Raw genomic sequence first — 25,221 nt, 5'->3', positions numbered from 1 at the left:
AGGCTGAGATCTGAGGATCGAGGTTCAAAGCCAGCTTGGGCAGGAAAATCTGTGAGACTCTTACCTCCAATAAACCACTAAAAAACTGGATTGGTGCTGTGGCTCAAGTGGTAGAGCACTAGCCTTGAGCTGAATTGCTCAGGGACAGCGCCCAAGTCCAGAGTTCAAGGCCCCATTACTGACAGAAATAAATAAATAAATAAATAAATAAATAAATAAATAAATAAAAATAGCATATTACTGAGGGAAAAGCAACAAGAACATGTCTAGATTTCCAGACTTTCTGCATGGCTATTTCTGAGGAATCAACCTATCATAGTATGTCAGAAGCAAGGTAGGTCCATTTCTGAGTTCCTCTACACTGATGTTTATTAACTAGATGGTATTTTAGATAAGTGATGTGCATATTTCCTTATGTGTAACATGGAGCCAACAGCAGCAGCACTGCAGAGAACTTCAGTGAGACGTGCAATAGTGAATCCTGGCACACAACACACGGCAAATGAGAGCTGGTGTTAAGATATAGGAACGGCATTCAGCCTCAACTGCTTCATACCTCATAGGGTGCTTTACATTTATAAGCTCCTGCAGAGAACATGTTACAGAAGGTAGGAAACATTTGAGTCACAGTAGTCTCTCTTCTGCCCTACTTAGCCTGCTCCCAATTGAGCTCAGCAGGACTTGAAGTGTTGCTGTAGAAACCAGAGTTCTGGATGGAGGATTAGAAGTCAGATTGCTATCCTGAGCAAACGCTGACAGAACACCTTCTGAGAACAGGTCCCTGTCATCTCCACCGGGGATGAGTAACTAGTGAAAGCTGCACAGATACCAGAAGGAAGTATTCCCACCATCATTGGCAGAACAAGCTTTCCTAAACTGGAAGTATTTAGATAGAATTTTCTAATAGCTCTAGATAGTTGTCCAGACACAGCTTTGGGAAGACCATTTTTAAAAGGGTTCATTTTATTCCAGGGCCTTTCTATTTATGAAAGATAGAAAGATAAAGTATAACTAAAATGAAAATGCAATGGTGTTTTTTTTAAAGAAGCTGATATTTCTGTGTATAGCAGTTTTTGTAAGAGGTGAATTGGTATTCCTGACAAAAAGTACATAACTTGAAAATGCAAGCTGGTAGAAGTGCCTAGAACACAAACAATATTATGAATTGAAGTGTGGTTCTACTCATTCACATGACTCACATTCAGTTTTGTATCTTTCAGATTGTTCAAATATACTGAATTCTGAAAAAAAAGAAATGGGGAGATTGGTTCAAAGAACAATTTCTATTTTTTTTTTGTCATGGAGCTTGAACTCTGGGCCTGGGCACTGTCCCTCAGCTCTTCAGCTCTAGTCTAATGCTCTATCACAATTTCTATTTTTAAAAGGCCTAAGTTATCACAATCTAATACTTATGACAATCCATATAACTGAAAAATGACTCTCCCTTTCTCCCATGAGAATTGTTGCCTTATTCTAGCCTGCACAGACACTGTTGGTGTAAGCTATCAAAAGAGAAATGTGGTAAGTAATTACAAATACCTATTAAACATTTATAAAAATAATATACTTTAGTAATAATATAACATTATAATAACCAGCTTTTCTCACTACCAAAGTCACAAAGATTTTAAAAGCCCAGGGACACTGTGAATTCTGGAAACAAACCCATACCTGCAGTAAGTACTAGAAGACTGGGTTCTTTCTTTTTACTTGTCTGTATTCTTTTGTTAGAGTGTTGAATTCTTTTGCCTGGCATGAAAGTATATTTTCATTGGATAAATTGATGAATTAAAACTTTGCTGCTGTTTTATGGATTGGAAGTATATTTTTATGGAATTCTACTTCTAGGAAATAGTTATAGCTACTTATAAAAATACATTTTAAATTAAAATAAATTGGAAATGGCACAAATGTTCCCAAACAAATGGTTGGTTATATTCTTTTCATCTTTTTGTTGTTGTTGTTGGTGGTGGTGGTCATTGGGCTTAAACTCTGGACCTGGATACAGTCCTTGAGCTGAAAAGCTCAAGGCTAGCGCTCAGCCACTTGAGCTACAGTGCCACTTTCAGTTTTGTGTTGGTTTATTGGAGGTAAGTGTCTCACAGATTTTGCTGCCCAGGCTGGCTTTGAACTGTGATCCTCGGATCTCAGCCTCTTGCGTAGGTACGATTACAGGCATGAGCACAGATACCTGGCTTCTTTTCAGCTTTTGACAATGAGTTTAGAATATGAATACATTATAATCGGGAAGATTTCCTGACAACAATCAGAATACAAGTTATAATGGCATTTTTGGAAGTATAAAATATGTGTAGAAAATATCCTGAAAGATAATAATCATTTAAATAATGATGTCATGAGAGTATTTGCTTTTTTCTTAAAATAAAATAGACATGTATTGGCTTTTTATGTTAAAAGTGAAGATATCACCAGTTGCAACAGCAATAAGTTTATTTTGCTTATAATATTTTGAAAATTAGCCAGATAAGGCGACTCTTGCCTATAATCCTATCTTCTAAAATAAAATTTATTATTAATCAGCTTAATAAAGTTCATTTTACTTTATGGAGAGCAACATTTTAAGATTTAAACATTGAACAGGTAACAGTGATCATATTGTAGATGACTACATCAATTTCCTAATTCTAACTGTTGATTTTTTTTCCTATTATGTAACATTTCTCTTCTGGTCTTGTGATCCTTTCAGGTAAGCCTGACCCCTGAGAAGGAACACAAACGTCTGTGCTATAAACATGCCATGAGAGATTGGATCTCGACTAGAGGTAAAGATATTCATATACGAGCATTCTTCTGTTCTGCATGCAGTTTGACTAGTAGATGGTGTTTGGCCTTTTTGTGCCCCATTTTATTTTATACTACCACGGGATCAGCATTACATCATGTACTCCATTTAAATATATCAGGGGCACATTGTCCTCTAGACTCTATCAAACCTTTGAGTTTGCTTATTTATTTACTTATTTATTTTTTAGCAAGAGACTTTTTTGGCCAGTCCTGGGGCTTGAACACAGGGCCTAGGCTCTGTCCCTGAGCCTCTCTGTGCCCAAGGTTGGTGCTCTACCACTTGGGCCACAGTGCTACTTCCAGCTTTTTCTTAGCAGGCTGGCTTTGAATTACAATCCTTAGATCTTAGCCTCCCGAGTAACTCAGATTATAGACACCTAGTTTGAGATTTACTTTTAAATGTCAAGTTTAAATTTCAACTTCAATTATTTTTATTTTCATTCATGTTTTCTCCATACCCTAGTCTCTATATTAAGTAGGACAGAATAAGTGCTTTTGCAAACAGAGATGGAAAATGTATAGTGGCTCAGATAAAACTGAACTTTGTCTCTTTAAAAAATGATGTATGTGTGGATTTCCTTCAGAGGCCCAGGGTGATTGACAGTGGCCTCCTAACATGTGGTTAGGAGTAGAAGGAAGTGGAAGGAAAGAAATGAGCACTAACAGAATTCTCTCTGAAAACTAGCCCTGGAAGCTGGGCCCACCCCAGCTAATCCCAGTTTATTGGTTAGAGCTCAGTCACATGACCACACTCAAGGGAGGTTGGAGAACATTGTTAAGCTGTGTTCTAGGAAGAAGAATTAAGTTTGATGAACATTTAGCTAGTTTCTGCCACATTTGTCTTGCATGCTAAGTCTTTTGGGGGAAAAATAGTCTTTTGAGGTCATATCATTCCACCTATGAGTGAACATATGAAAGGTTAAATTTGTAATCTTCATGATGCCCATGACATCTTCCCAGGGAAGGTGGTTCTCTGTGACAATTAATAAGAGGAATTATTCATTGGTAAAGACACAACCGAGACCTGGGAGAATCTTTTGGTTTCAATGCACGATGAAATGATTTTTATTCTATTTTATCTTATCCTGAATGAAGAGAAACAACAATTCTTAGTCTTGTGAATATTTAAATCCATCACAGTTTTCTAGAGTCATCAAAAGCTAGGACACTGTTTTCAAATTAATTTTTTTTGTCGGTCATTCATAGCATCTATCCTTAAGTTTGAAGAAATGGAATTTTGTTTTGCTCCAATGAGATGTATGTAGATAGACACGAACACTCAGCCCAGCTAAGACAAACCCACAGAAACATCAAAGTGGGGACATTAGAAAGGAGTACACTAAGAGCTCATCTGTCCAATAATCCAGCTAAACTCACCTACTGTGAGCTTTCCCATTAGAATAAAGAAAGAAAACAAAAGTGAGCTGAGAGCGAGTCCTATTCATCACAGCTAGTTCGGCACAAGCACAGCTTCTGTTTCCAAACCTTCACAATGACTCTGAGGAGCCCTGAGCTGAGAAGCTCTCTCAAGATGAATAGACATTTCTAAATGAGGACAGGGTTGGTTCAGCTGTAATATGAAGCTGAGACCCATCAAATAGCTAATTAGAGTTAGGTCATGATGAAAATCAACAAAGCAGCTCTCCCTGAAATGTGATATGGGTATAATGAATGTTTTCCAATCATGTATTTTAATTAAATTGACTATCAGTAAGCAGCCAGATTACTGTTTGGGGTATAAAACAAATGCATACTTAAGATTTAAGCAGCTCACTCTCAAACATGTAAAAATCAGCAACGAAAGAAAAAACAGAGCAATCTGTTTAACATCAGTTAAACATGTTCTTCTCTGTTAGAATAAAGTTGTCTGTTGTCATTTCATATAAGTTGATGTGTTTATTAAATACTCTCTTCTTTCAGATATTTTACTATAGAATTAAATTCTTAACTATTTTCAACTAATAAACAAAATAAGGAATTGTTTCAGTTTGATTAGGGGCCTGAGCTTTTTAAGTTGTAGATTTGATAGTCATAAATCTGAATTATTTTCCATGTAATTCACAGGGTGATCATAAAGTTAAGTACCTTTTGCAATGTTTCACTCTGAGTTTAATAAGTCAGAGGTGGTTATCTATTTAGAGAAATGCATGAAAGTATAATCGACAACCTACCTTTACCAAATAATTTTGCTTTTATTCAATATAATTATATATCACAAAACATTATCTGTCTATCTACCTAAACCTATAAATGAAGAATTCATATATAGATAAAGTTCGAGTTTAAGGGTCTATCAGGGTCTGGGCTCTAACCCTGAGCCTCTCTGTGTTAAAGGCTAGTGCTCTACCACTTGAGCCACAGCACCACTTCTGCCTTTTTCCAAGCTGTTTATTGGAGATAAGAGTTTCATGAACTTTCCTGCCTGGGCTGGCTTGAACCGTGAGCTCAGCCTCCTGAGTAGCTAAGATTACAGGTGTGAGTCACTGATGCCTGGCTTGAGATTTACTTTTAAATTTCAAGTTCAAACTTCAACTTCAATTATTTTTATTTTTACCTATGCTTTATTCACACCATAATCTCTGTATTAAGTGGGATAGACTAAATGCTTTTTCTTCTGTCCTCCATTTTGCTGTAGAAGTGAACTATATGAATGCATAGTGAAAAAGCTTGTTTTATCTTTCCTCTGATTAGCCTGTATATATATTGGCCCCTAGCATTCAATAAATACACCAAATGAAGTGTAGGGGTATAGCCCTGTTCATACGCTAGAAAGCACAGTTAGGGGTACTGGTCAAAGTTACTGGAAACCTGAACTAACTCCTTTTAAATCTCAACTGATTTGTGTCCTGTGACTTCCCTACATGTGGGCTTGCAGTTCCAAGTATGGCATTGGCATTTATCAATGCAAACAGTAGGAAAAAGGTGGAAATGGTCATAAAAACAGCATAAGGAAATTCAAGTAAGCTAAACGACTACTTGGAGATTCTAAAGAAAGCATTATACATTTTGAATGCCTAACTTTACATTAATTCTCCATGGCCTGGTCACAACCTGTTACCTTTAAAGTTGATTCTTTGGAGAAATATAATTCAGTTTAGCATCTTTCCAAAAGCTTATGGTTTCCAGAACTGGATTTAATTGCCTTTTTTGTAGCCCAGTACATTTGAACTATTTGTGTAGGGCAACAAAATAATTTGGGCCTTACTGTTAATAAAAAAAACTAAGCTTTTCATACTAATTGAAGGTCTTTAAGTTAGTCGGGTTACTAGAAGTTACACATTTAGCTATGGGCCCTATCACATCCGAGGTGTGTAGGTAAACAGAAGTTCCTGAGAAATGAGCACCTTGGAATTGTCTCCGGTGCTTTCTCACCTGCTGGTTCCCTATCTCTTAATCAGCAAACCTCCCATTCATTCCCACAGATCACCTCAAATCTTAAATGCTGTTCTGCCTACCTGCCATCTGCCTAGCAACTCTTCTAGATCCTTCCACTCTGGATCTTGCATCCAGCTCTAAGCTTCTTATTAATGCCATTATCATGCCTGTAATCCTAGCATTAGAGGATCATGGTTCAGGGTCAACCCCAGCAAAATGTTTGCAAGACTCCTTCTCAACCAATAGTTGGGCCTGGTGGCACATGCCTGGCATCACAGGTATATAGGATTTCCACTGTGAGCATCTCCCTACTATTGTTCTATCATGCCATACAGCAATGTTTGTTTCTCTTAATTGTTCTTTCATCAGAAGTCTAGCATTATGAAGTAACCTGTTGTTAACTCACACGTCAGACTTCTACCTCTAAAAAGGTTAAATGGAGGCATCACAAAAGTTGTAACTTATATTACACATTTAACTTTGTTAATGATCACTGGATTCTGTGGTAACGTGGGATAATGGATACTGTGATATTTCTGATATGGCAACAGGATTAATCTGGTAAATTTAATGAATAAAATATTGCTTTACTGCTTGTTAGGTGCTGGTGGATCATAACTTTAACCCAAGTTCTGGAGGGCCTGGCACAAAAAATGTTTGCAAGTTTCCACCTCAACAAGTGGCTGGACATGGTGGAAATGCCTGTCATCCTAGCTATGTAGTTTAGAACGAATTGCAGATCCAGACCAGTTGGGCCAACAATAGAGACCCTATCTCAAAAATAACCAGAGCGGAAAAAGGACTAGAGTCATGGATCAACCACTAGAGCATCTTCCCAACAAGAATAAATATCCAGATTCAAGACCCAATAATGCTAAAAAAAATCACTTCAACTGGTGGGAACTGTGTATCTCAGACTTCCTGATGGTTAATCTCAGGCTCTTCATACTTCATTACTACCATGCTCTCCATATACCATATAAAGTCTGTGTAACACAGCTTACATAATGTGTTTGTTTACTTGAGCATTTGACACAGTAGGAAAAGAGGCAAATAATGTCAATAGTTGGCTGTAATAGAAAAATACTGAAATATTTATATATTTAATTTTTAAAATTGCCCTGCTTTAACATTTGTCTTTGGAGTAGCAAGGTGATGGTAAGAGATTCTAGGTGGGATGAAAACTTTGTAATGAATACATTTCCATTTTTAGCAAAAGAGTGGCATAACCAGAAGTAGAAAAATAATTCATCTCACAGAGGTATGGAGACTGCCTAAAAGAAAAGAGGATCACTGGCTGTATTTTTATTGTTCTCATGGAAGAACAAATGTACTAGGAAAACCTTTGCCTCACCTACTTCAATTCATAAATGAAGTCCTGTTCAAGTAGGTGCTGTATAATAGTTCAACTGGAAATGCTTACAAATCTATCCCTGTGTTCTGAAGCTCATTAGTATTATAAGCACCTGCAATTCTGAATAGAAAATATCTGTTAGGCTCTCCCATGTTGGCATTTCCACTGGTTCTCTGCTTGTTCTGATTTTGTATTTGCTTATATTTATATTTATTCATTTGTGGTGTTGCAAAACCCACGATTTTTATGCATGCTAGAAAAGTAATCTACCATTAAACTATACCTCCATCCCCCAAATAGAGACTTTTAGGTGGATTTTCACACATTATGAAACTGAAAACAATACGGAAACACTTCAAAAAATCTCGTCCCATGACACCATTCTGGCTTTCCTACTGAAGCTGGTTTCATGAGCCTCTGACCTGCCTATGCTTGCAAGCATTCTGTGTTTGGTTTATTGATATACTATTGTCTTGAAATGTTTAGTAATTTGTGAATATAGGGTCTGGCATTTCTATTTTGCACCCTCCCTTCTCCCACTCTCTTCTACCCATGCATTTATTCTTACCTGTTTGCTATTTCTAGAAGTTTACTCCATGTGTAATCATATTTGTACATCTGTATTCATTTTTACATAGCTGAATATATTCTTTGCCTGGGTAACCCTTGCTTTGCCTTTGTAGTACTGCTTGTTGGATATTTTCCATTAAGCAACTTCTGTTTCTTTAGTATCCATTGCTTTCTTTTAGGCAGTCTCCATATCGTTGTGAGATGATTTTTTTCCTACTTCTGGTTATGCCACTCTTTTCTAAAAATGGAAAGTGCTTCCCTGTTGTGTATAAAATAAATGAGCTTCTAAGTAAACAAATCAGACTCTATGGGGGCCAATGCTAGAGTGTTTGAAGATTTATCTTTGAACATGCTTGTCTGCAAGAGGCCTGCACACTAGGCGAGATACTAGCCCTTTGGAGAGATACTTGGCTCTTTGCTAAGGTGACAGTTGCTCTCTGCTAACCTAATCTAACCATGGGTTTCGGTCTTCAGATTTTTTTTTTTTTCGGTAGTAGGGCTTGAACTCTGGGCCTGGGCGCTGTCCCTGTGCTCTTCAGCTCAAGGCAAGCGCTCTACCACTTGAGCCACAGCACCATTTCTGGTTTTCTGGTAGTTTACTGGAGATAGGAGTCTCAAGGACTTTCTTGCCCCAGCTGGCTTTGAACTCTGATCCTCAGATCTCAGCCTCCTGAGTAGCTAGGATTACGTGCATGAGCCACCAGAACCTGGCTTTGGTTTTCAGTTTTTGTAACACTTTTCTTAAAGAGAAAAAGGGATAATTCCTTTTTACCATTCCCTCGTATAGTTGTTAGGAATCAGTCTTACCAGACACTGTCATGGATGAAATGTTTCTGTCCCTTCCAAATTCCTATGTTGAAATGGTAATTGCCAGTGTTCTTGTGTCAAGTGGAGCCTTTAGGTGGTCATTATACTTATTAGATAAATGATGCAAGGAAAGCCTAATGATGTAACTGGGGTTCATATCATATGAAAAAGAGATCAGAATACTTTCTCTCTGTCTGTCATGCAAAGATGGAAGCTACTAAATCCTGACCATGATGATCTCGGAATCTACAACCCAGAACTATGAGAAACAAATGTCTGTTGCTTAAACCACCTAGTCTATGGAATTTTATTACTGCTAAACCAGACAGGGAAGAAGGTCTTTGGCTTCTTACAAAGTCGATTAATCGAAAGTGGAGGGTTAACGTTTTATAGATGAAGAGAATGAACCTGAAAAATAAAACATGTCATGTCCAATGGGGTAGTGATCCACTGCTCTCCAGGTTAATGGACTCTGGCGTCTCCTTGGAATGTTCTTGAATATTCTAAATTCTGAGGTCAGAATGGCATTTGGAGTTTAGAGATATTAGGCTGCTATGCCCCTGAGCCCCGGTGCTTAGATGGGGGTCTATGTCTAAGGTGTGGACGCTGTACTGTCTGTGTTGGTGGTTAGAAATGTATGAGGCATGAAACACAACCACTTGGAAGCTTGTATGACCTCCAGTGAATTACTCCATCTCTTTGAACTTTAATTTCCTTATGTAGAAGATAGATACAATCAATTTTAAGTTGCTTGAAGCAATGAGATTATAGCAGGGATTAGATATACTCCCTACCCCCACAAACTCTAATTTTTGGAGAGACCTACTGTATGAGAATGTTTCTAAATAGCTTTTATTTTCTTCCCTTTTCCTGTTAAAAAACCAATATTGTTGCTTTACCATTACATATTCTCAACCATGGAAGTTGGTGCTTTTCTACTGACATCATGAAGAAGTTACCTAACTTCTTGTCTTACCTTTTGCCTCCTGTTATTCTTAATCTAATTTTTATTAGAGAAGTCTAACCCGTGTTTTTTGTCTTTTTTTTTATTGTGAAAATACCATACCGAGGGGTTACAATTACATGGGCAAGGGAATGAGTACACTTCTTAACCAACCCATGTCTAAACAAAAATTTTAATGCCATTTCAGAAAAAAAAATCAGCTCTTGAAATCAGGCTTGTCCAGATATCACAGCTTATATAACAGTACACAAGGAAAGACATGCCCATCTAATCAAAACACTTTGAAAGTCTAGTTAAGATTACTTACTTGATGATAACCAAGCATCTCAGTCTATGTGCCCATTTCGCATATCTGAGAGTTCTGCCGGACTCTATCTATTCAGAGCATGCCTAGCAAGAAGACACTGCAAGTCCAAGAAATCAGCTTAGAAGCCTCACTAAGGGGAAAACCAGCCCAGTGAGGCCCACGTGAGACCTGCCCAGGAATGTGAAAAAACATCAGCAAGATTAGAGGGTTAAACACAATGCCATGCACTTGGTAAGCTCTAGTAGTAAGTCTGGCATGCAAGAACACTGGATTTCTTGGGCTGAGCTACAGATCTTTGTTTCAGCAGAAGTGCCTTCTACAGCCACAGATGACAAGGCCGGCTGTTCTGAACTGCCAACCGTAAGTTGGCATGGGAAGTTCTTACCAATATATGCTGTGGCAACAGCAAGGGATTGGTCTACGCAGGACACAACTTTAATATCCTCCACCACTTGTCAAATTGACTGATGTGGAGGGAAATCAGTATCTTGAGCAAGAATTATTAAAGTTCTTCTATGATCATATCCACACATAATTCCAAAATCCAAATTGCATTGGATTAGTTTTTCTCTGAAGAGGAAAAGAGCAGAAATTGGTCTAGCAGATGCAACTGTATGGATTTTAGTGCTGCAGGTGGCAAGACCTCAAGACTTCTTTGGCTGAATCTAGAACCTACCTTCCTTCCTCCCAGGCATTGCTGAAGTTGAGGCTTAGTTAGGATAGCATGTTGGCAGTCGTGGGGCTGCCAAGTTATTTCTCTCCAGTCACAGGTCCGGTTGTCTGAACAGCTTAGGCAAGGCACAATCCACTGACCTGGAACAGATGGCAACACTTCCATTGATTAGGTGTCTACCTGTGAAACAGTGGCTTGCAAGTAGCTTTAGAACTCAGTATATGGCACACAACTATAGCAGTTACTGTGAGAAGATTTGATCTTATCATATCAATCCACTGGGTTCATGAATGGCCACCTGCCAACCAAATAGAAGAGATACATATAGTATTGATTCAACACAACACATTCATGATGACATCAAGTATAAGCTCTGTTACATAGAACCATATACTTGTAAAAAGTATCCTAAGTACTCAGATACCACTCAACCATGACTTACTTTCAAACACTAAGCATGTCAGTAGGATCAGAGTACATTAGGAGTTTCTCAAATAATCAGTGGCTTTGAATACTTAGTAATCCAATGCATTTAGATTTTGAGTCCAATAATAGATATAGTCCTTGCCCTCAAGAGATTTAAGACATTAAGAATACTCTGTGAGTATTTCAATGATATATTATTTTGAAGATGAGCTATTAGTTCTTAATTTGACTGACAGTCTGTTCAGCAAGAATCTTCAGCCTTTTCTAACTAGTCTCTTTTATTTCTTATCTGTTCAGTATTCTCACATGACCAGTATGAGCACAGAATAGAATAATGTATATAAAAGACCTAACATAGTTAATGTTATATTTACCTTTAGTGACTGGCAAATTTTCCCAGTTATAAAGAAAAGGTAGTATTTGTATTCTCCTAGAAAAAAATCTCTGGTGTGTTATGAATTTTAGTTGGTAGAATTTCTACCTTCAGGCCATGAATAAGGTAAATTTATAGTCAGGAACCATGGAGGTATCAGACTTGTATATGTGAGGGCTTGTGTAAAAATAGTAGGTATAAATAATAAAATAGAAAAGGGAATCTAGTTTACAGCTTTTACTAACTGGCCAAAGGAAAAATGTATGAACATATGAACAGAAAGTAAGTGAGAAAAAAAGAAATAAAAGTGACAGGAGATGAGAGGATTATGAATTGCAGTAGAGGGAAGAATGTGTACAACAGAACCACATTAGTGACATACTGTCAACTGAAGCAGAAATATAGAACTGAAATTCAAAAGAAATGCAGGTGCAATAATGGCTTTCTTTAATTTGCTTTTTAAGTGTGATAAGAATACCAGAAAAGTGTCCTATTGAATATCTTCCCACTAAGTACATTCTACATAGTTTCAGCAATGGCAAATGGTACTCCATTTCTACAAACACAGCTCTCTTGTGTATTTTAATTGAAAGCATTAAGCATCTATCCTATTAAAGTGTTATCTGCTATTGGCATTTAAAAAATCAAGATAGTTTAAAAATAACTAACAGTTTTTATGATACTCCTGAATGCCAAGATTAATTTAAGTGCTTCCATATCTTTGGTTATTTTTTTAAACCTCAGAACAACTCTATTATCATTTTTTTAACTGAAGTTCAGAAAGCTTAAGTAATTTATTGATTTCTAACAAGGAGGTGGTAGAACCAGGTTAAGCTCAATGACCTGCTCCAGAGCCCATAGTCTTAGCTGTAATATTGAACCTCAACAACTGATATTCAAGTTTAAGGGTGACAATGTATTCATGTAAAATTAATTATAGCATCTTAACAGGTGATGCGTAATTGAGTACAATTATTTGGTAGTGAAAAAGCAACATAAATCTGAACTCTGTCTCTTCCAAGTAGCTGTGTGCACTTCAGCTTAATTGCAACATAGTCACTCAAAAAACTTTTTAAAATTCCTGTGCTCAAGCTGATGAAATTAGAATCCCTAGGCATGGGAGCTGGACATAGGTCTAAGTGGCTTTATTGATACTTTTCTGGTGATTCCATTAGTATATAGCCAAAGTTGCAATTTACTGCCTAAATTAAACAAATTATTTTTAATTTATTCATGATTTAATTTATTTTTCAAATTATTTTAAAAGTAGTTGTACAAAGGAGTTACCATTCAATAAAACAGTTTTTTATTTAAAATAAATATTTAAATAAAATGTATTAACATCCTCACCCATTCCTCTGAGCCTACTCCTTCCCTGACTTTTCTTAATTTTATAGAACATACATTGAATTTTAGTTGGTTGTGGGGCCTGAACTCTGGGTCTGGGCACTGTCCCTTAGTTCTTCAGCTCAAGGCTAGTGCTCTACTACTTGAACCACAGTGCCATTCCTGGCTTTTTCTGCTTATGTGGTGCTGAGGAATCGAACCCAGGGTCTCATGCTTGCAAGGCAAACACTCTACCACTGAGCCACCTTCCCAGCCCCGACATTGAATTCTTGAATGAATTCTCCCCACTTCTCTTCACTCATCTACTCCTCTCCGTTTAATCCCATTCTTCCTTCAAGTACCTTTTTGCTGGTGTTTATTTCATTCAACTTTTCTTTTCTAAGAAATTACACTATTTGAGTCCCCCTTGAATCTACCATATTTCAATTAATACTTTTGTATACAAAAGTATACACTTGCATACCACCTAACATATTTACTTATATGTTTATAAATGAAGTCTAGCTTCCACAGATGAGAGAAAATAAATTTATTTATTTAGAAGAAAACTGTGCACAGCATCTGCCATGTACCCACTACCTAGTAGGTTATCAGTATCTTTTATTCCATGTTCCATGCCCAACTCCAAGTAAGCCATGGTGGTTCAGAATAAAGTGAATGTCATGGAGGTAAGGGTTTTCTGTAAGCTTCTATGGAGAGAATGATGTGAACAGAGCTTTACGGATAGGTAAGTTCAGAGATATTTTTTCTATGATAGTAATACTGTAGAATGAAGGGGTAAACATGACAGAAACAAGACAGAATGCTGACATGCCCCTACATAGACTATATCCATTGAGGAAAAACTAGAGCTGCTAGGCAAAAGATATTTCCAAAGTTTTCATAAGTAGTGAGTAGCAATATTATTAAAATAAATGTGAGAGAAGTTTCAATTTGTGAATGGCAAAGTGAAGATTATCTTCAGTGCCTGTTTCACTGGCAAAATCATTTTTATAGCTTTTCTTTTTCATTCTAAGCACCTCTTTGCTTTCTAATTTCGGTCTGACATACATGGTTTATAACTAGCAATCTACCATCTCCACATCGTTGTTTGGCTTCTTCCAGTACTATTTGATTCAAAGTTAGACTTTGTTGATAGATGCCTTAAGAAAATCCCCCTGAAGAAAAGATAGCCTTTTTATTTATTTATTTTTTATTTATTTTTTTTGGTCCGGTTGTGGGGCCTGAACTCTGGGCCTGGGCGCTGTCCCTCAGCTCTTCAGCTCAAGGCTAGCGCTCTACCACTTGAGCCACAGCGCCACTTCCGGCTTTTTTCTTTTTGCTTATGTGGTGCTGAGGAATCGAACCCAGGGCCTCATGCATGCAAGGCAAGCGTTCTACCACTGAGCCACCTTCCCAGCCCCAAGATAGCCTTTTTATTACCAAACTTTGCAACCACTGGATCTACAGAATCAGCTTTGCTTGATTGAGGAGAGACATAGAGCCTGTCCTTTCCACCCTCTTGCCTTACCGATGAAGAAATCTGAGGCACAAAGAGTTAAATAGATTATACATCAGTCATTCAGCTCATGGCAGACCTGACCAAATCACGTCTCCAATTTGTTGGTGCTGCTATCCTGCTAGTCTAGATTAGTGCAAAATCATAAGCTGAAAATAATATATGTACAATGGTTCCTTTGGTACCATTGATAAGAAAACACACAAACTGGCTGTTGTAATGATTTTTTCTTTATTTTAAAAAGCTGAATTTATTCAAAGGGCTCATGTGTTGGCTAAGACTATGTTTAAACAACTGCTGCTGATTTTCTTTTTAATGGAATGACAGTATGTGAGGGCCATAAATGTTTTTCTGTAAGTTTCACCAGATCCCAGAGTATCCATGTCCTATGAACGCCCAGACCTTCTGTATCTCCCATCCTTGCCGATAGCTAATTTTTGCACATGGAGGCCCCCCTTGGGCCCTTGCTGCTTAGTATGAAGAAAATAATGGTTCATAGTAAGACTCAAATATGGCTGTAATTAGTATGTGGGCATAAAATCATATGCATATATAAGATGCCTGATTTGGTCTCTGAAGACTAATGGTTCTACCAACTATATATTTATACCATCATAACCTTTGCCTTTTGTGAATTTATTTATTGAGAACTACTGCGGCTGTTCGAAATAGCCATCTGTATAACATCTGTAGGACGGAAGTTTCTGGCATTTTAAATGACACCAATTCTTGACTACAATTGTCCAGAAGGAGGGATATAAATTCTATGTTATAAATTTAAACACTGAATGAATCAAGGTTATGCCTTCTGAAGTAGACTATGACACATGTTTTAAGGAATAACATTCTAAGGAATGACACTAAGCTGTATGATAAGTTATTTTTTGTAGTTATGGGTGTATGTGGAATGCAAGTTAGATTTCAGATATAGTAGTGGAATCGATTGGGTGATAATAATTAAGAAAAAAGTCAAATATTATTATTGAGGGTCCACAGTTATATACAAATCATGTAAATATTATCACTGATTCTTGGCTTTATAGTTGTCAAAAACAAAAGTGGCTTTTGTTACGAATTTAAAAATCTATACATTCAGTGTTAGAATTATTAGAATATTGTCATCATTTACTGGGACAAATAAAGCATAATGGGGGCTGGGAAGATGTCTCAGTGGTAGAGTGCTTGCCTTGCATGCATGAGTCCCTGGGTTCAATTTCTCATTACCACATAAGCAGAAAAAGCCAGAAGTGGTGCTGTGGCTCAAGTGGTAGAGCACTAGCCTTGAGCTGAAGAGCTGAGGAACAGTGCCCAGGCCCAGAGTTCAGGCCCCAGGACCAGCAAAAAAAAAAAAAGCATAATGAAATATTTTCATTATTTACCTCCTTTAAAATGTAATTTGAGCCAGGTGGTAGTAGCTCACACCTGTAATATAATAAGCTCACATGTACTCAGGGACTTAGATCTGAGGATCACAGTTCAGAGCCATCCTGGGTGGAAAAGTCCATGAGATTCTTTTTCCAATTAATCATCAAAAAGACAGAAGTTGAGTTATGACTTATATAATAGAGCCTTGAGCAAGAAAAGCTCAGGGTCAGTGTCCAGGTCTCAGGTTCAAGCTCCAGGCCCTGAATTCTGGCCCCAGGACCAGTGAACACACACACAAAATGCAATTTGAGTTGTTGAGCTGTTGTCCTTAGTTAATTCTCATTCAGTGATCACAATAAACATTTCTTCATTCTCCAGAATAGAATTATTTTTTTCTTGAACATTGTATTCAAGTCACAGACTTTATCTTACAGATAAGTTATTTGATCAATATCAGAATAAAAACACAGGAATTCAAAAGTATATTATTAGCTAGTGTTGTTGTAAAAGACATGTTTACATCAGTATATTGTCTTGTAAAAACTATAGATTCCTTGGCGCTGAGGATATGGGTCAGTGGTAGAGTGTTTGCTTAGCCCATGGGGGACATTAGGTTCAAATAACTATAATTTGCTATTAAAATGGGATTTGGGGACCAGTCTGTTTGACCATGTAAGCTAAACTTAGACCTCCTAAGTAAACACATCCTTCCATTGCTATTGTCGAAGACAACTTGTCTTTTCAACAGAACAGGGTTCTGCAACCAAAGAAAAAAATCATCTCTGACAACAAATAATACCTTCTGTTGAACAGCAGCCTGACCTCACTCAATAACTCTGCATCTGTGGGTCTTTAGGAGCCATGAGAGGAAAAGTTCATCGTGGTGACTATGCCCTTTCTGCTCAATGTCTTCAGTGGAAGGGAGAGAACAATGGGGGTCTTCAATTCAGTAACCTTACTTAGTCATATATTACACACTGCAGGATGAATAATAAGGGCAATTCAAGCTCTGGAGAAACAACTAATCTAGGGAAGTCATCAGTAAAATGCATGTCTCAGGCACCTTTGACGTAGTAGTCCACGCACACTGTAATAATATATGTACAGATACTCCTGTATTTATGTATTACGTCAATTATAAAACTTAAGGATGAAAATGATTAGATAAAAAGGAAATGAACATACATTTTTATTTTTACTGGCTTTCCCAACATTGAATTCCCCTGTGTTGTGGCCTCCCCATACCTGATGGTCAGAGAGAGAGAAACCTGTAAGCACACAAACAGAATGTGACAAGTGTCATTGGAGATTTGTTCCTAGGGTTGTTCTGGAACACAGAGGAGAAGGTAGACAGGGAATGTGGTGGAGAAAGGCTCCCTAGAGAGGAAGATACAGCATCAGGAATAGGTCTTTCATCTGGGAGGAAGTGTGTGGAAAAGAGCCAGGAGCCCTGAGACAGCTTTATCAGTATGAATGGAGGCAAAGAGGCTGATAGGTGGTAAGAGAGGTAGGAAAGGAACTGGAAGAAGAAGGCTTGAATTTTTTTGTATATATTTTTTTATTGTAAAAATACTGTACAGAGGGATTACAGATACATGAGTAAGGTAATGAGTACAGAAGGCTTGAATTTTCAAGCTTGCTTTAGCAGTCAACATAGGAGGACTTTCCTAGAAGGAACCAATCTTGTGCCATGTTAAACCCATGTGATCTAGTACCAGCAAGTCTGCTAGTCTTTAACAACCCTTCCTTCAAGGTCTTAAACGCAGAGACATCACATGCAGAGCTGGACGGACATGACTGCACACTGAACGGGCAAGAACAAGCAGCCACTACACAGGAAATCCTACACTTATGAAAGTGATTGTCAAAGTACTTTTGACTTGCTGCAGTAGGAGGAATACAATTAACTTGTTTTATGATTGTCATAAATGGTTATCTAATTTAGAAAAATTGAACTGGATATATCACAATGTCCTTCGTATGTCTCTTTCAGCAGAGACTCACAAATCATACCACCTGACACACCATAATGGGTAAATCCCTCCCCACGCACTGGCTGGAATTTATTATTTAGAACACATGTCATGAACAGGGACATTCCTATGTTTAGTAACTGTGCGTGCCAAATTGCAATTTGCCCTGCTCATTTGGGAAACACATTTCCTAACCAGCAGTAGTGTGAAGTTCATGGCATGGTTAGAAGTGCTCCTGGGTGCTTTCTTAGATTTTTTTTTGTTTTGTTTTTAGATGAAGGCAGACCTGAGGTTGGGAGGGTGGAACAGTAACCAGGTAAGTAGCCTGGAGAAGATGTTCCCTGCTATTTTATCACTTTGGATGCATTATTTTTTTAGTCCTAGTTCTGGCTTGACCCCACTATCTCCACTGAAAGAAGATGGCTGTAGAAGGATCAAACAGAACGAAGAGAGAAGCACCACACAAGTCTCAGGTCTACTTAGAGCTTAGGCAGGATTTAACACTGTAATCTGACTCTGTTGTCTTAATTCTCCTACCCCTATTAATGATCACAATTTGGGGGATATCAATAGTCATCCCTAAGGATTATTTTTGTGAAAAAAATTCTTTGAACCTAAACTTGTATCCTTGGCCGTTCTTTGATATTTTTTTTCTTACCAACTTTGTGCAAATTATGGTGTCAAGTGAATTATTATCATATGAACAAAGCAAACTGTCCTCATGAGGCTGATATCTCTGATGGAATGCCGCACAATTAATGACATATGTAGTTATTTCAATGTCTCTCATTGTGATGGCAAAAGGCACAGAATGTTATGAAACATAAGAGAATGAATTAAAGGCATAAAGACTTGCAATCTGCAGATGAATATTATGAAGAGAAGGAGGAGTGAAAAGAATTCAGCTAACTAAAGTATTTCACATGTTGAAACTCTGAATTTATACTCATCATATGCATTGCAGTTCCCACAAAACCCTAATTTTTATCACAAGGACAAACATGAAAGATGTTTGTTTAAAAGTCATGGTATCCAATGTGATAGTCACCTTTTGTGTCCCCAGATGGACAGCTCTTCAGTTCAGGGTGTGAAATGGCTTCAATGTAGTCTGAAGAAATGGGCTGCAACCCACAGGCTTCCTCGGGGTGAATCAGCAAACCGCAATCCTGCAAAAAAAAAAGCGAGAGAAATTAATTGTTATAGTCATTCACCTGACCGTGTATGGAAATAAAAAAAATATATATTTTTGGGGTCCGATTGTGGGGCCTGAACTCTGGGCCTGGGCGCTATCCCTCAGCTCTTCAGCTCAAGGCTAGCGCTCTACCACTTGAGCCATAGCGCCACTTTCGGCTTTTTTCTGCTTATGTGGTGCTGGGCAATCGAACCCAGGGTCTCATGTATTGCAAGGCAAGCACTCTACCACTGAGCCACCTTCCCAGCCCAATAATAATATTTTCTGTGCTAAATAACCATTTTCTAAATTTTGAGACAGACTGCTGCGCTGTAGTCCTGACAGGCCTACAAACTGGCCATCTTCCTGTCTGCCTCCTGAATGCTGCAGTTATAGGCATAAACCACTCACTAAGCTCTAATAACCCTTGTGGATGGAAGGTACCCTGAATTGGCTGTATGATATTAAGTCACGTGATCTGATTTTCTCATTGGAATATGGTGAAGTGAGAGCAGGAAAAAATAACTGAATCAAATAATCTCAATTACAGTGATAGACCCCATTAGTCATATGCACAACATCCACCTTCCCGCCCTCCTTTTCTCCTTCTTTTCTTCACTTCTTTTCTTCTTCTGTCTTCCTTTCTTTCTCTCCTCCCTCTCTTATTCCCTCACTTTCTCTCTCCTTCCCTTCCTTCCTTCCTTCTTTCCTACCTCTTTCCCTCTTGTTTCCTTCTCTTTCTCCCTCTTTTATTCCATCTTCTCTCCTTATTTCTCTCTTTCTTTTCCTTCTCTTTCTTTGCTTGCTTTCTTCCCTCCTATCCTCCCTTCCTCACTCCCTTCTCTCTTTCCCTTCCATTCCTTCTTTCTTTTTTCTTTTCCTCCTTCCTTCCTTCTTTCTTTTTGTGTTTTCCTTCTTTCTTTGCCTTTGTTCTTGCTTCCTTTCTTCCTCTCTCCCTCCCTCCCTCCTTCCTTCCTTCCTTCCTTCCTTCCTTCCTTCCTTCCTTCCTTCCTTCCTTCCTTCCTTCCTTCCTTCCTTCCTTCCTTCCTTCCTTTCTTCCCTTCCTTTTCCCTCTGTCTTTGTTTCCTTCTTTCTTTCTCCTTTCTTCCTTCCTTCCAATTCTAACTCTGTAGTTTTAGTCATTATAACATAGACCTAGGAAAGGGCAGATGTATAGCAGATGTTGTTATCACATGACTGCATTAAAGGACCAACTTAAAGAGGGTATCATGGGAACTACATCATGGGACTTCCCATAAGCTCATGAATCCTTCAGAAAAAGTCATTGTTAACTTTCATTCTTTAGGAGAAAAGCCACAAAGTAAGGTTAATGATAGTATTTCCTTCTCAAGGCCTGTTTTATGACACTCACATTTGTGTTTTAGAATATGTACTCCTAAAAGATTACCGCAGAATTTTAGAATGAACCAAATTAAATTTCATTGAATCAAACTGAGTAAACATTATTTTAAGGGACAGTGCATTTAGTCATTAGAAATGTTTCATTTGTTTTACACATAAAGGAAAGAGAATCATATTTTTTATTTTTTATAAATTAATCATAGCCAGCACTGGAGAAAGTATTTGAGTGCCTGGAAAGATATATTTTAGGATAAATACTATAAAATGAAAAATCATAAAAGATTTGGACTATGAGACTTATATTAATTTTCCCTAAAACTTTTAACTTCATTTAGCTTCTCCTGTGAAAAATCAACTTATAATTTTGATTTAAAAACTTCTCTCTCAGGCCAGAAATTGTGGTATATGCTACAATCCCTGCTACTTATGAGACAGAGAGGAGGACCATGGTTTCAGGTTAGCCTGGAGAAAAAAAAAATAAGTTAGCGAGACTGTCTCAAAAACAAGCCAGACATGGTGGTAACACACCTGTAATTCCAGTTATATGAAACATGGAGGTAGTAGGGTCATGTTTGAGAATACACTAGGCACAAAGACCTTATCTGAAAAATAACTGAAAGCAGAAAGGGCTTGAGTGGGGGTGGCTGCTCAAGTGATAGAATGCTTGCTTAGCAAAAACAAACTTGGAGCTCAAACCCCTTCAGCAAAAACAAAAACAGACATGAAAACATATAAATCCTACAAAAAAAACATTTTTAATCTCCTTTAGGCAAGATTTTTTAAGCATGTTTAAAAGCAGTTTACACATTTTGAATTGTATGTGATCCATATTGAAGATGCTTTTTAAGATAAAATTGTTTATAAATACAGCATAACTTTGGGAGACATCTCAATGTGGTCATTTATATATTTAGGATATGTACTTCTATTTCTCACACAACTGTTCAGTTTTGTATTGTTATAAAAGCAACAAGTTCAAACTGGGAGAGCAATTAATAGACCATAATTTACTTGTGAAATATGAGTTGAGCTCCTATTTTGCTGTAGCTATATTGTGAAAATATTTTCTGGATAGTAGAATGACTATCTGCTCCTGGCTGAATTTCTAACATGCTGTCCATGTGAAAAAAACTGTAATATAAATATCAAGGTTTGCAAGTTTGGAGCTGGAACATAATGGTACTCATAATAATAGTTGAAATAACTATACCTCTTTGCATCCACTACATGCCACATATCTTTTAGATATTCTTATATATATATATATTTAATTGTAAAGGTACTGTACAGAGGGGTTACAATTCCATGAGTAAGGTAATGTGTACATTTCCTATTGAGCATTGTTACCCCTCCTTTGTTTTTCCCTACTACCTCTTCCCTCCCTACTTCCCCAACTCTTCCCTTCCCCACCTGAAGTTGTAAAGTTAATTTTCACCATAGTATTTTGTATGTCTCATTGTTACAACGGGTCAACCTGTATCCTTGTTTCAGCATTTTGTTATTTCCCCTCCCCTCCCCAAATTAGAAAAATATATATACAAGATGCAGGACACCAGAATCAAATACATTGACAACAGGGGTTATACCACAGGGGGGAAGAAGATACAAAAGAAACAAAAAGTCACACAGTACATTAAAAAACAACAGCAACAAAGAAAAAAATTCTTGCGTCCATATCTTGGTGTTCTTTTCGCTTAACATCATCTTATATTTGCAAAGATTATCTCATTGTTTTCTTATAACAACTACTCCCCTCATTGTAGAGCTAAGAAAACAAACATACTGAATGACTGAGTTGGGAGTTCAGTGCAGGTCTTTATCCCTTTAGGCCTTCATCTTAGCACATTGCTGACTTGCCTAAATACAGGTCATCACTGCTTTGATCAATCATTCTGGGAAGTGTTTGGTACATTCTCTACCTCTTACTCCACCATCATCCCAATCCCAGATGAGAGCTAGCTATTCACAGTTAACCTGCATACCATGATGCCCTTTCAGATACAGCCATGCCTGGGCAGGGTTCAGTGTGAGTCCATCCATGATGTAAGCCCAGATCAGGAAATCAGTGAGTATCCTGTGTTCATAGCATTTTGCATAACGTAGGGTGTGTAATACGCATTTAAATTCTGGTTGCTGTTTGAAGATATTGTCAATATATGAGATCAATGGAAGGAAATAATAAAAATGGATTTAGGGGTCCTCATCAAAAAAGCAAAAGAACAGAAAAGAAGAAATGAGGCATACATGTAAACATGAGGTGATTAGGTCCCTTAGAATGCACATACATGTACACATACATACACATTTTTCTTTAGGGTATTGGAATGGCATTACCTATAACTCTAAATTTAACATTGTCCAGATAACTGACAAATTATCTACCTCACTCTTCTATGTTTGCGTTTTTCTTTCGAAGTAGTTTCTAAGTGGGTTCCTTGAACAGAATTGACTCTTATTGCAAAGAAATGAATTAATTTCTGCCTCCAAATTGCCTCCAAATTTAGCAACTGCTTTTTTAGTATTACATTCTGTCATCTATAGACTACTGATAGTGGTTATGTGATTTACAACATTAGAAGTCCAATGAATATTTACAGAATAATTAGTTTAAGTACACATTGGCAAGACATAATTACAGCAATCATCCTTTGCATATAACACTAGACACATAACTGAATGTTTTGAAGAAAATGTATGTACATTCAGATTAAGAGAACTGAGTGTTTTTAGGGACAATGTGGAAATGTCTCTCAATGCCTATACAATGACAGACTTATGTTTACTCTTGGAGGTATTGGGGTTGAACTCAGCCTCACATTTGCTAGGCTGGTGCTCTACCACTCGAACCATGGTTCCAAGCCCTTGTTTTTCACTGACTAGTTTTGAGATAGGCTTTTATTTCCAACTGAGGTACATGCCTGAGCCACACTCTGTCTCCATTAGGCTCCTCTTAACTGCTGGGATCACAGGTACACACCATTTCACCCAGCTTCTCCCCAGGGAGAAGGAGTCTCTTGGACCTTTCTACTTATGCTGGTTTGAAACCAACATCTTCCCCTAAGGCTTAGGATAATAGGCATGCATCACTGCACCCAGCTACAGGTTGAGAAGTGTTTCCCCAACTTTTCTGTCTGAGCTGGCCTCCCATCTTCTGCCTCCCAACCTACTAGGATTACAGGATGAGCCTTCTGCTCCTGATTTGTACTAACTCCCCCTTCCCTCTATCAGAATGTGCACTTGTTCTGCTTTCCTGTGCTGATACTTCAACCACTTAACCTAGACCTCCTATCTGGCAGTTAGCTGCTTCATTGGAGATGGAGTATCAGACTTTTCAACCCAGGTTGACTTTGAGCCAAGATCCTGTTGAGTAGCTAGGATTGTTAAGTGTGAGCCACCAGTACCTAGTTTGCACATACTTATAGACTAGTAATTCATTATATACCTAATTTAAGAATACATTCAATAAAGTATAAAGAAAATTTAGTAGAGTACTTGTTATACTAACAGAAAACTGGACATGAACCCACGTATGTGTTACTACAAACATGGATAAATAATCCCTAATACATCTCCACAGTATGACATTTCATAATTCTTAAAAAAAGAAGGATGCAAATGGTTTTCCTTTCTTGCAATTGTTTCTAACATATTTATAAGATGATTTTGTTGTTGCTTTGTATGTCCCTCCCCCACGGTATAACCCCTGCTTTCACTGTATTTGATGTTGGTATAATTTGGGGAGGGGAAGGGAAAAACAAATTGTTTAAATAGGGATACAGGTGGACCCATTGCAACAATGAGATGTACAAGACGTTATGTTGAAAAACAAACTTGACAACTTTGGCGTGCGGGGGGAGAGGGGGGAGATGGGAAGGGATGGGAAGGGGAAACAAAGGAGGAGGCAACAATGCTTGATAAGAAATGTACTCATTACCTTGCTCATGTAATTGTAACCCCTCTGTACGGTATTTTCACAATAAAAAAATTATTAAGTAGCAAAAAAAGAAGGATGCAGAGTGAAGATATTCAGAGATTTATAAGATTACACATTCATTTATACATTAGATCACACATTAGATCCACATAGTAATGGGCTATTTTCTAATTTGAGACAATGTGGTTTTTTTCACTAAATATGAATAATTTAAAGAGTGGCCATACATTCTATTACAGTAGAATTTTAAGTTAATCTGCAAAGAACTCAGAAAGAAGGGAAACTAAAACAAATTATAAGCAAATGAATTCAAGATTTCCAGTTACATATACTGACATGACATCAAAATGTGGACTATTTCTTATTTATCATGCATTCCAAATTTCTGAGCTAATAGGAAGTTTCTTTTATTTTTATTCTAAATAGTTTTCAAATCAGCTAAGAAGGAGCCTATGGGGTGTTAGATGCTGATAATCGATCATGAAAGGTACCTTTAGATGCAGCTTAGAAATGCACACTAATATTTGCACTAGAAAATCTGAGGAGATGGGGTCTGTGAAATCACTGTTTCCCACTTTCAGTGAGCTTAGAAACCCTGTGGAAAGCAGCCTTTATTGTGGTTGCTGAGCACTTTTGGTTTTGGTTCCAGATGGAATCCAGAAGGGTAGATGTAAAGGCAAGTGAAAAGACAAAGTTTATATGTTTAGATAGATAAAATGTGCAGTTCTCTTTGATTTGTGAACAAAAGAAGTGTGGAGTTGGCGCTGGACATCATGCTGTTTTGGGTTCTCTTGTACTTTGAAGAATGTGGATCAGTTTGTAATAACAAAACAATAACAACAACAGAACGACATCATGGAAATGTTATTTAATATTCCAAAGAGCAAACTTAATTCTTTGTAGGCTAAAGCAGAAAT

General features: G+C 37.6%; 1 protein-coding gene across 1 annotated transcript in view; it reads right to left on the bottom strand.

Annotated features, from left to right (window-relative positions):
• Cped1 (cadherin like and PC-esterase domain containing 1) overlaps positions 1-25,221 on the bottom strand; it is a 240,246-nt gene that overhangs the window by 25,519 nt on the left and 189,506 nt on the right. Inside the window, exons 17-18 of the mRNA XM_042696039.1 lie at positions 18,886-19,003; positions 10,859-10,995 (exon numbers count right to left, since the gene is read on the bottom strand). Of these exons, the coding sequence (XP_042551973.1) occupies positions 10,859-10,995; positions 18,886-19,003 (255 nt within the window). The remainder of the gene's footprint in view (positions 1-10,858; positions 10,996-18,885; positions 19,004-25,221) is intronic.

The sequence above is a fragment of the Dipodomys spectabilis genome, unplaced genomic scaffold (genome assembly GCF_019054845.1).
Source record: "Dipodomys spectabilis isolate Male_0828 unplaced genomic scaffold, ASM1905484v1 ptg000197l, whole genome shotgun sequence".
Lineage (NCBI taxonomy): Eukaryota > Metazoa > Chordata > Mammalia > Rodentia > Heteromyidae > Dipodomys > Dipodomys spectabilis.
This window is presented reverse-complemented; position numbering and strand designations above follow the sequence as displayed.